The following is an 11,834-nucleotide window of genomic DNA, read 5'->3' on the forward strand; positions in this document are numbered from 1 at the left end:
ATGCCTGATGTCACCTCCCTACCAGTGTCCCCAAGGCTACACGGGGTTTTGAACTGAAATCATCAACGCTACGCTCAAACCAGCCCTTCCTCCAGCAAAGCACAAGGCTGGAGAGATGGGGCTAGAGCTGGGAAGCAGGGCAGCCACAGCCCCTTATTTGCATAATGAACGTACACACACAAACCCTGGCGAATGCCAATCACACCAATAATCACCAGGCTTTCGGTTTCAGGATGAAGGAGACGGTTTCATCTCAGTCTGCTGTTCACAAACCCATCCCCGACGTCCAGCGCAGCTGCCCGGGCTCTGCCCGTGCAGGGAGATCACGGTTCTCACCGCTTTGCTCCGGGACAGTCGTGTCACTGCTGTCTGGGGACATAAACCGGGTGCAGCGACCACAACCGGCAGCCAACACGCTTATTAAACAAGCGCAGGTACCTGGGATGGAACGGCGTCTGGCCGAGAGGCGGCGGGGACGCACTGGAGCTGGTCCCTGGCAGGAAGAGGAAGCAGTTCTGAGGGTAACCGTCTGCTGCGAGGCTGGGATTCCTGCCCGTCAGAAGAGCAGGAGGCCGGCCGAGAAGCAGGTCCTGGGTTGCTGCCCTCCACGGCACAGCAAAGACAATCAAACCCCACCAGCCTTGGAAGAACAGCCGCGAGGAAGAGGAGATTCCACTTTCTGGGGCAACCCAAGCATCTCCCCACCAGACCCGGCAGCGCAGGAGCCCAAGGGTTTCCCACCAGCGGATGATCCCCCACTGGAATGAGATCATCACCAATTAGCGTGGCAGAAATTAATGCCCAGGGCTTACACCGGCCCCAGCTCCATCACAGCACTGTCGAGACACAACCCTGAATCGGTCCGGCTGAGGGGAACCACCATGAGCCCCCCCAGAAGTTAACGAGGCTCACAGCTGAAATAATAAGACAACGAGTAACTGCTGAAACACAACTGGTATTTTTATGGCTCATTTGCTTATTTAGTCTACCACAAAAAGATAAAATGTTGTTAAAAACCTCCTCTCCGGCAGCCAAGCCTCCCTTGAAAGAGAAGTTTATTTGTTCATTATCTGCCCGTTATTGGCCCAGCTCACTGCTTCAGGACGCCGACACCAAAGTTGGCCACAGCACGCGTGGAGCCGACGCTGCTCTCCTTCCCCCAGCTCCTCCTGCTTAAACCCCCCCAAAACGTGCCAGCATCAGCTCAAACGACTGCTCACCCATCGCCACCCCACGTCCTCCTCCGCAGGCCAAACCAGAGGCAAGTCTCCATCTCCGCACCATGTTCCTGTGCTGCTCCCACGCCCAGTCGGGCTAAAAAAGCCCTTAAAACGCTCACCCCGGTTCTGAGACCCGCTTGCCCATGGAAGCCTGTGCCGGCCCTCACAGGGAAGAGGCTCCCAAACACCACCTAGCCCCGGTTTCCCCAGGGATATGGGGGGGCTGCGCATCCGCCCTCGACGCCGAGAGCACCCCAGGGGGCTTCCCACCGCACGGTTTTGGCACGGGACCAGCAGAAGCACCGAGCCCCCGGCCACCGAGGCTGGTCCGGGGGCCGCTCCGGAGCGGTTCAGACAAAAGAGCCCGAACGCTGGGACTATTTCAAGGGCTTGCTATTTTTAAAAGCTGCTTTTCCTGTTTCCCTTCCTGACCCTCGCGGGGACCTGCTGCCCGCCGGCGAGTTTGCACCAAAACAACAAGAAAAATTACCCTCCAAAAGCCGACTTCGGGCCAAAGTTAAGCCGGGTTTAGCCCCCCGTCGCCCTCGGGCATAGGGGGGGCCCTGCCTGCGGCCGCCGCGTCCGAGGCCAGCGGGAACGGGAACGGCTGCGCTCCCGGCACCACGTGACAGGCGGGATTAGCTTCCGAGGCACAGAGGAAACCTTTGACAAAGCCTGTCCCCGAGCCGCTGCTCCCAGGCCTCCAGCCCGTGGCCTCCCCTGGGCCTCCCGGCAGCCCTGGAGAAAAACCCATCTCCGCCGCGAGCATCTGCAAAACACAGAATAATAAGGAGAGGTTCACCTGGCTGGCAGGGAGCCCAGCGGATCGCCGCCTCGCTGCTCCTCCCGGGGCTCCCGGAGCTATTTTCTAACTGATCCCCTGCTAAAAAGCCCCCGGCCTTCGTGCAGAGGAGACGTCACCGATGAGAACAACTGTTTTTAATGAGCCAAACGAGCGCTGGGTGTTATACAATCTCCCTCCCCGGCACAGACGATCTTCAGAGGGGGGAGAACAGGGAGGCAAATTCCCCCAGCGACAAACTCGCCGCACCTGGCGCAGCTTTTCTCCATTTCAGAGCCTCCCTTCGCCCTCCAAATCCTCCCCGGCCCCTGTCACTGGCAACTGGTGGAAAGGAGGAAAAGAAAAGCCCCCGGGAGCCCCGCTCTGGGTTGTGTATCCAGCAGCCAACAGGCATCTGTTCCCCTTCCCTCCTCTCCAGCTCCTGCTGCCCTCGAGCTCATGGTGGATGCAGCTGGTGCCAGGGAGGGATGGGATGGGATGGGTGCCATCTGCCCCGGCAGGGAGGAAGGATGGCCCAGCAGCCCTGCCTTGCCCTTCCCCGCAGCCCTGACGCTCCTCAGGGACAGCAGAGCCCTCAGCGCTGCAGAGCCACTGCCCGGATTTCGCGGTCGAGAGATTGCGTGAGATAAACGCGGGGCTTTTCCTTTGTTTTGGGGCTAGAAGCGTAGCTTTGACAAGTTTTGCACAAGTTGGTAGGAGCAGCTGTGGTTTTGTAGCAGCAAACCACTTTCAATCGAGTGGGGGTTTGTTTAGATGGCTTAATTGAAGTTTTTGGCGTGCCCTGCCCCAAACAGGGTGTCCCCAAAAAGGAGAGCGTCCTCAGAGCAGCCACACAGAGCTCTTTCCCCCAAGAAGCTGTGACCAACTTGATTATTTTTCAAGCCACACAGAACAGTGTCGTTCTACTGCCCAAAACGAGGCCAAAAAATAAGTAAGACTTCAGAGACGAAAGGATTTAAGAGATATTATTGGCCTGACAGCGAGCTACGCGGGAGTCACCCGGAAGGATTGCTTGCTCAGAAAACACAGGCTGTGCTTCTGTCAACCCCACCGAAAACGGACGCTGAACCTGCAAGAGGACTTTCTTTTCCTCTCTGTCCCCAGTCAGCATTTCCCTCTTAAGCGAGATCTGGCGCGCAGGTAACGTCCTAACGAGCTCGCGCCCTTGACGAAGCTGGGTTTTAGCCCCTGCTCCCCATTACACGTGAGGAACCTGAGGCACGGGGTGACGTGAATGTGACACCAACGGAGCCGGAGCACCTCCACACCACGTCAGCGCTGACTCTGCCCCCGATGGAGCCCACCCCACCGAAACCCCCTACCTGTTGGGGCTACATCCTTCACATCCTTCCCCTCTCTGCTTCCTCGGCTCCTGCGTAGGCCCCTCCCGGGCCGGCTGCTCTGGGAACCACCTTCTGGTATCTAGTGTGGTGCCAGACACATCCTCCAGCTCCAACGCTCGTTAGCCGCCCCTCGCTACTTTCCAGAACTATAATTAGTTTCGCTAATGTAAAAGGCAGAAGGGATTCAGCCAAGCTTTGGGAGAGATAACACAGGTCAGAAGAGAAACAAGGGTTAACATTAAGAATGGCTCTTGCACATTAAAAGTCTTTATTTAATTCCACGTCTGTAGATCTAAAATTAAAATCCGTGGACACACAGACATGGAATTAACCCCCCCACACCCCCTTTTCTCCTGCTTGTCATGGGGGAAATATTAACTCCTCCTTTTCGGGATGGAGGGAACAGGCAGAGGAGAAGCATCAAGGGCAGCAAAGCAATTTGGGGACCAGCCCATGGGCACCCCCATGTTCCCAGATCTCACAAAGCCTTCACGGGGTGTCTGTGCCCGGCAGCCCCTGCTCGTGCCCGTCCCCCCATGCTCATCCCACGCTCCCCCATGACCAAAAATGCTTTTCCGCCCCTTCCCCTGCAGCATCCACACCCCGAGTGACCCGCCATGTCCCCTGGCCATCGCCCCAGTGACACGTCCCCGCTCCCACTCGCATCCACTTGCTCCGCCACAGTCCAAACCCACCCAGCCCCTTGCCAGCCCCCCCCCCCCCCCGTTTCTCCCTCTGCCTCCTCATCTCCTGAGAATCTGCTTATCCAGCAAAGCCTTTGGCGGCACAGCCTGCAAATGCTGTCCCCGCTGCGCTTCCGGAGAGGCAGCCGCTGTGCCAGGGACCCGAGCCCGGTACTGACCTGATGGGAAGGAGCTTCCGGATGGAACGGAGAAGGAGAAAAAGGGGGAAAAAAAACGGGGGGACGACGACAGAGAGTGGTCTCAGGTTTCACGTGTGGGAGAGGGGGAAAATGATGGAAAGGGAGGGAAGGGAGGCTGGTTAAACAAGAACCAGCAACGCGTCCTTGCTCCCGACGTGACAAATCATGAGGTCAGGGCTCAGCGGGGACGGCTGCAGCGGGAGGGGAGCTCCAGGGCTGGGGTCGGGGGGGGGGGAATAAATGAGAAATAAATAAAATAACCCAGCACCAAACTCCTCTGGGAGTTGGGGGAGGCAGCTCTGGGTACGGTGGTGGTCCAACGGCAGCCAGCGGTGGCTCCGCAGGTGATGGGAGCTGGAAGGCTCCCTGCCTTGCCTTGTCCCCCAGTGCAGCCCCCCCTTTTCCCTGCCATCTGGCAGCGCCGGGATGCGGGAACTCCGCAGCTCGGCCTCCCCACTGCTGCCCCAGCAGCAGCGGGGAGGTCGAGCTGCGGAGTTCCCGCATCCCAGCGCTGCTCGGAGGGAAAAGGGAGCGAGAATCCCCTGTTGGTAAGAGCAGGGCACCCCAAGGACACCATGGGGCTCCGAAACGCACAAAGAATCTCAAGGGCGAGACGTCAGAAAGAGAGAAAAAATCCAATGGGGGAGGACAGACCGTCCCTCCGTCCCCGTTGAAGGACGGAGTAAGGCAAAAGGCGCAGGGTCTCCGGTTTTAGGATTCTTTAGGATCTTGCAAAGGGGGAAAGGTCCGAGTCAAACCCCCAGAGCCCTGAGCTGACCCGTCCCCGCCTTTCTTCACCTTAACGGAGCTCAGAAGCAGGCACGGAGGAGGTAAGCTCACGACAAAGGCAGCATCTGGGGAGTTTCATAAGCCGCCATCTCCATGCCAAATCCCCCAGGCTCCTCCTGCTCACAGGGAAACACGCACCAGACCCGAGGCTCCCGGCTCCGGGAGCAAAACGTCCCTTTTCCCAGCAGGGAAGCTGCCGTCTGCAGCCTGACGTCCTCTCAGATCTAAGGAAAAACCTCTGACGGCTTCCAGGCTCAAAACATGCAGGAAAAGAGCACCTAAGGGAGGTCTAAAGACCAGTTGTCCCCAGTTTAGAAACCCCAGAGCTGCCCAAAGCCACCCAAAGGTGCAGGCAGCAGAGCAGGAACGGGTGCTCCAGCTCCATCCCCTTCCCCTTGCCCGGCCAGAGCCATCGGCAGATCCAAGAGGTGCGAGGCCCTCGCTCGGGAACAAACTTCAATCTCATTTTTTGCACAATCTGGGCTGCTCTCCTGCCCAGCGGGGCCTCCCCCTGCCCTCTCTTCAGCCGGTTTCCAGCCCTTTCACCAGCCAACGGGATCGTTTTCTCCCAAATGCCCAGCTCCGCTCCACTTACCGAGAGCGTGGCGGGGAGAGACGTTTGCTTCAGGCTTTCCAAAAAAGAGCTGGCACCTCCTGGTTCAGACCAAACAAGGAAAGGATCACCCCCAAAAGAAACGTTTTTAGCACAGGCACAGGAGGGAAAACGCTGCTGGAGGAGCGGCTGGCGGGGGCTCCAGCAATTAAAGCCTCGGCAAACGCTTCCAGTACAAAATCCAGGCGCTCGGCACCTCCGGGAACAAAGTCTGCCCCCAGGAACACCCTCCTGCTTGGGGGCGTGATGGGGTTTCGCCTCCCCCCACCCCGTTAAACAGCAAATAACCCTTGATGGGGTTCACCTGGACCCCAAAGCAGCCGTGGCTGCAGGATTTAAGGGAAAGGAAAAGAGACAAGGATGACATGATCCCGGCAGAGTTCGCTCCAGCACTTTGGGGGTGGGTGTTTGTCATTTATTGAGCGTGGATGTGTGTGGATTCCCACAAGAACAGCAAACGCTGGTGCCCAAACGGCTCCTGCGGGCGATGAGCCGATAACCCGTCCCAGGAGGAGTGCTCTGTAGGGAGCAGCTCCCGGCCACGCTTCCTGCCATGTCCCATCCCAAAGCCAAGGGGACAAAAGGAGCGGTGGGATTCAATCCGGGTTTGATCCCAATGGATCCCAGCACCAGAGGCTTTTGCGGCCGGGTCCGGATCACACACCGGCGGGAGGAGGCACGGCGGGATGGGCGGCAGCTCTCGCCCAGCCTGGCTCCCTGCTCACTGGCAGACGGGGAGAGAACGGTCACTTTAAGGCACTCCAAGAGTTTAATTATTAATTTTTCCCAATGAAATCCACTGCCTTGCCCCAAGGGGGGCCTGTGCCCTGCCACTGACATGCCTTGGAAAGGGCTCCGTCTGTCTGTCTGTCGGTCCTTCCTTCCCCCTTTCCTTTTCTCTTCCCTTCTAGCACATGAAAAGGCTCTCTGGGGGTACCAGGTAGAAAATAATACTCTGCCAGGGCGCTGGATGGGCCATTTGAAACCCTCGGCATTGTTCTCCCTGCTCCAGGCGGCAGCAGGGGATTAGAACTTCAGCCATTATGTGCATGTTTTGTGCTCCATTGTGCTGGCCTCAGCCCTCCCTCGGCATTAACATCTAAACAGGCCCCTGGTCCAGCCCAGGGCCGGGTCTGGGCATCTACTGGCCCCAGCGGCCTGGCCAGGGCCCGTGCCCCTTCCTGCCCGTACCCCAGCGAGCAGGACGTCTGTGGGGGTCGAGGGGGAGCGGAGGAGAACCGCGGTGGTTTTCGGAAGGGTCATGGCAACCCCATGGAGTGGCAAAGCCGTCTCTGCCGGCCAGGAGCACGGCAACAGCGGGATCCCTTCCCGGGGGGGGGGGGGGGGATCAGACAGGCCCTTCTCACCCCTCTTCTGGACTAAGCACGTCCGTGACGACCGCAGCTCCCTGCAGAAACCCCCCCCCAAAAAGCCAAGGGCTGTGGAGGGTGGCGGAAGCGGCTGGCGAGCTGCGTGCCTGCACAAGCCAGCCTGCACCCTCTCGGTTCAGCTGGAGAAGGAGGAGGAGCGATGCTTGGAAACCCCTTCCCGGCTCCATTTCCTACGGGAGGGCGAGCGGGCAGAGCGTTGGCGACGGCGCGGGGCCCGGCGTTTGCACGGGAGTAGCGCCAGGCCGGTAAAACGGTGTGGAAAAGCATTCCGGCCCCGCTCCCCAGCGCGGCAACGCCGGCACACATCGCCCGGGTGCCCCCCGACCAAAATTATCCCCCAACAGAACCAGCCCTGTGGCAAATCCCAGCCTCCAAACACGGAGCCGAGGCCATTCCTTGTGCCTGGACCCAGCCCAGGGAGAGGTTTTGCTGGCAGAACTCGCTCGGTGTGGGGTACAAACCGTGGGAGAGGGAGCAGAGAGCAGGAAAATCCTACTCCAGACCCACAAACAAGGCCAGAAACTAAAAAAAAAATGGAGTTTTCTTGCGTTAGCATGACTTGTTTGGGCCAGGCGGTATATAGCTATTTCTATAAATAAATGCTATAAGCTGGAGCCGTGCGAGAGGGCTCGCCAGCTACGAACAAGGCGCTTGTGTTCCCGGAGCATCCGACGCGCCCCAGCCCCGCTCTGCCGGGGGGAGGCCGAGGGACAAAGGTCCGTGCCCAGCAGCGGCATTTCCCTCTCCCTTTTAAACGCTGCCTCCCATTTCCCACACCCCAATTTCCCACTTTAAATTTATCAAGGAAGAAATATATAATTTTTTTTCCCCTCATTAAAAAACTTGCTTCGCTCTGCCCGCTGCCTCCCATCTCGAGGAGGCTTGAAATACAGAGGCTGAATTATTTGCTGGAGGACGGATGTAGGTAGCTCTTGGGTTTAGTCTGTACAGGCACCCCCAGAAAAAATGAAGAACCCCCCATGTTATTCTTGGTCTCCCGTCGACCCTCCTGGGCAAGGGAGCAGCATCCGTCAGCTTCCAGCATCGTCTCCCAACGCTCCGGGCTGGAGCCGGCGCGGGGAAGGAAAGGACCTTCTGGCCGCTTTCAGTCTGAGGATGCTGGTAGCAAAGAGTTTGAACCCACATTTACGATTGCTGTAATTAAAGTAATTAAAAAATATGCTCCCATTGTTCCGCACGCTTGCTCCGTCCCTCGAAGGTGGCTTCTTGGGGGATCCCTCCCCGCTGCCTGGATGGCAAGTGGCAAGAACAAAACCAGCCCAGATCTGCCTCCGGCGCAAAGGAAAAACGGGAGAAAACAGCATTTACAGCGAAATCGAAAGAAAGGGCCGGTGCCAGACCCAGAAGGGCGGGTATCGCCGCTCAAACACCATTTTTATCCCTCAAGGGGTTTTGCGACAGCAACCCAGTCTTTAAAAAGCAAAAAGCAAATCTAAAATCAGCTGCGAAGGGAGGGGGGAGGAGACGGTCTCTCACCATCCGGCAGCAAACAGGGAGATCTCCCCCGCCGGGATAGGAATAGCTGCCTCACGGATTCCACTGAATTCAAGCGAAAAAAAAAAAAAAAAAGATGCTTCGTCAGGGAAGGGAGCGGGAACCTCAGTTCTCCCCCGTCCCCCCCATCCCCGCGATGGGGCGCAAAGCCCCGACCCCAAGCTCCCGCCGGCAGAGCCCAGCTGCCAGGCAGGGACGACGCATCCCGACCGCAGCCTGGTGGGGGATTAAATTCCCATACGTTTAACGGAATTAAGGCTGTACCATCTGCTAACTTCTGGAGACGGCAAAACAAACAAGTGGTGGATGAGATCCAGGAATCCTGACAATTTGGCCGGCCTGAAAAATTAAGTTTTTAAGCACTGGCAGGCGGTTTTGTAGCCGTGATGGGCATAAAGCAGCCTCAATGTCAACACGGGGAGGTTTTTGTTCCCAGATTTACCAGTATGACCAGGAACCACACTGGTGTAGGCAGACTTGGTGGTTCCAGGCAGACATTTCACAGCAGAATGACCAGGATCTCCCCGGGGGGTTCAGCCGAACGACGCTCCCCTCACCTGGGATCCTTTCCACCTCGGATGAGCGGTTACCAGCGACCTCCATCCCGGCAGCTTTCCTGCTATTTCATCACTTTGGGGTTTCTAATGTAAAGTTTCTGAACTCGGGCAGGACACCCCGTTTATTCCAGTGGTATAAATAGAAAAGCTGCCACGTAGGATGCCAAAGAGAAGGGAAAGGCGAGTTCCCTCGCTCCCATCGCACGCTACCGCGGCCCCGCGTCACAACCGCGCTCGCCTGCTATTAGGCATTATTATTTTTATAGTCCCCAGATGTGTGCTTTAGGTACTTGAGGGTACCAATAAATTAAAGCCCTCGATAAGATCTTGCAGGGAACGATCGCACATTAGCGGGAAGAGGGATTAGACCCAGGAGAACCTCATCGGGGTGGAATAAACCCAAAAAACTAGAGACAAAGGTGATTCCTACAAGATGATGAGGGTTTGGGGCGCTGTTGGGTCTCCTGGTCGTGACAGGAGATCCTGAGCTGCCTCCACCGGCACCACCTCCCTCTGCACGGTCCCACTGGTTTAGAGTGGTCCCTGCGGGGAATCGGGGCCCCTCGCGGGGACCAGGCTGCAGGATTAACACCAGAGGAAAAGCTGGACAATCCTCCTGCCGTTCCCGACCAGGAGAACTCGGGGGAAGAGAGTCTTTGGGAAGCACCTCGGCCTGTCCTCCCGCCTCTCCCAGTGCCACCACGGCCACATGTGGGGGTGACGCATTTTTTTTTCCCCTCCTCAGACACACTAAAAATACATCCTTCGAGGCAGCTGTTTCCACAAACAAGGCTCGGTTCCTAACGCACTCCTCCTTCCCTGGGTATGGAGGCCACCAAACTCCCCCGCTCACCCTCTCGGGGAGTCTCTTTGAATTAAACTAATTGTGGGAAGATAATCACAGCCCCCAAGGGACCCGAAAAGACACGGGCGGCATCACCAAGGCTGCAACGGGAGCCTCTCCCACCTCCCATGTTCTCTTCCCCCACCAAAACCAGCCTAAATAGCGAGATTCCCCCCTCCCTAAACCATTCGGCAGCCGCAGCGCTCTTCTTCCCAGGAGGATGGGGGGTGAGAAGAGACCCACGCGCCCCGTTCTCAAACACCATCCCCGGGACAGCGGTACCCAGAGAAGCCAGAGAGGACGGAGACACCCCAAAGCCCAACCGGCTCCTTATTCACACGGCCACTCCTCGGAAACTGGAGGAGCAAGAAAATCCCCCCCCCCCCCAGGACATGGGGCCCTAAAACAAGGCACCACCTTATTTGCAAGAGATGCTGCAGCTGAAGAAGTGGGGGGGACCCCTGCCAGCCCCTCTCTGAGCCCTGTGCTGGAGGGGGAAGGCTGCCCGGTCCCCCCTCAGCCCCCCCGGGGCAGGGAGGAGGAAGGAGCTCAGTCCCAGGAGCTCTGGAAGGGAATGACAACAGTCCCAAATCCCAGAGATGGAGAGAGGGAGCCGGGACCAGGCCCCCCCAGGAGCTGTGGGGGCGCATAAACAGCCCCCCTGCCTCCAGCTAGAGGGGAGCTATGGGAGGTCTCATCCTGCCCCCAGCTATAGAGGGGCACGACCAGAGCCCCCCCCCATTCCCAGCGATGTCAGGGAGGGGGGGAATAACCCCAAGTCTCCCCAAAAGATGCAGGTGAGCACTGTCACCCCCCCGCTGCTGGGGAGGGAGGGGGACGGGACCGGGGTCCCCAGGGACAGAGGGGAGTCACGACCAGCGCCCCTGCACCCCCCCCCCCCCCCAAAACCCCCCCGGCCCGGGGGGCGGGACGCGCTCAGCCCTCCCAGCAGAGACAGGGGAACACGACGGCTCCCCCACCCCAAAAGGAACGACCGCTACGGCCCCCCCAACTCCAAAGGGGGACAGGACGGGGGGGGGCCGTTGTGCTGCCACCCCCCGGTCTCCTGGGGAGGGAGGGGATAAGCGGCACCTCCCCTCAGAGGCCGCAGGGGCGGGGACGGCCGCGATCCGCACCCCGAAGGCCGCGGGGGCGAAGGGGGTGGCCGCGACCCCCCCGGCAAGGCTCGCAGGGGAGGGACCGGCCCTCACCGCCCCCCCCGGCACCCCGAGCGGGGAGGGGTTTGACTCCTCATCCCCGTCCCGAAGGGGAAGAGGGGCAGGACCCCCACCTCCCCCCCCGGGCCTCACCACCCCTCGGGCCGGGGTGGGGGGGGCGGCCCGGGCTCCCCCCCTCTCCAGGCCTACTCCCTCCCTTAGGCCTACATCCCCCCCCACCCCCGGCCTGCCCCTCCGCCTCCTCCAGGCCCCGACCCCCCCCCCCCCCTCCCGAGCCCGCCCCCGTGGGCCGCGTGAGGCCCGGGGCCCCGGCGGTACCTGCTGCTGCGGGCGGGGGGCGGCCGGCTCCCGCCCAGGCCCCTCGGCGGCGGCCGCTTCTCCTCAGCCACTTCCTGCTTGGCTCGCGCCCCCCGCCCTCCGCCGCCGGCCGCTCGCGCCCCGAGCTCCCGCCCCCCCGCGCCGCGCCATTGGCCGAACCGCCCGCCGCTCGCCGCTCCGCGCGTCGCGATTGGCCGGCGCCGCTGTCTCTCGCGGGCGGTCGCGGCCGTTCGCACTCGCCGTTGGCGGAGCGGGAGACAACCCGGCGGCTGGAGCCCGCCTCCCGCGGGGGGCGCTCATTGGGGGGCGGGGGTGCCAGTCAACGCTCGGACCCGCCCACCCCGAGCTGAGCCGCTTCCTATTGGCGGGTGGCGTCCGTTC

At 60.0% G+C, this 11,834-nt stretch overlaps 1 protein-coding gene across 1 annotated transcript in view; it reads right to left on the reverse strand.

Moving 5' to 3' along the window:
- Positions 1-1,737: 1,737 nt before the first annotated feature.
- The window catches only part of PIP5K1A (phosphatidylinositol-4-phosphate 5-kinase type 1 alpha), a 29,385-nt gene continuing 19,288 nt past the window's right edge, over positions 1,738-11,834 (reverse strand). The window contains exon 11 of the mRNA XM_074164381.1: positions 1,738-1,989. Within this exon, the coding sequence (XP_074020482.1) occupies positions 1,738-1,989 (252 nt within the window). The remainder of the gene's footprint in view (positions 1,990-11,834) is intronic.

The sequence above is a fragment of the Numenius arquata genome, chromosome 27 (assembly GCF_964106895.1).
Source record: "Numenius arquata chromosome 27, bNumArq3.hap1.1, whole genome shotgun sequence".
Taxonomy (NCBI): Eukaryota; Metazoa; Chordata; class Aves; order Charadriiformes; family Scolopacidae; genus Numenius; species Numenius arquata.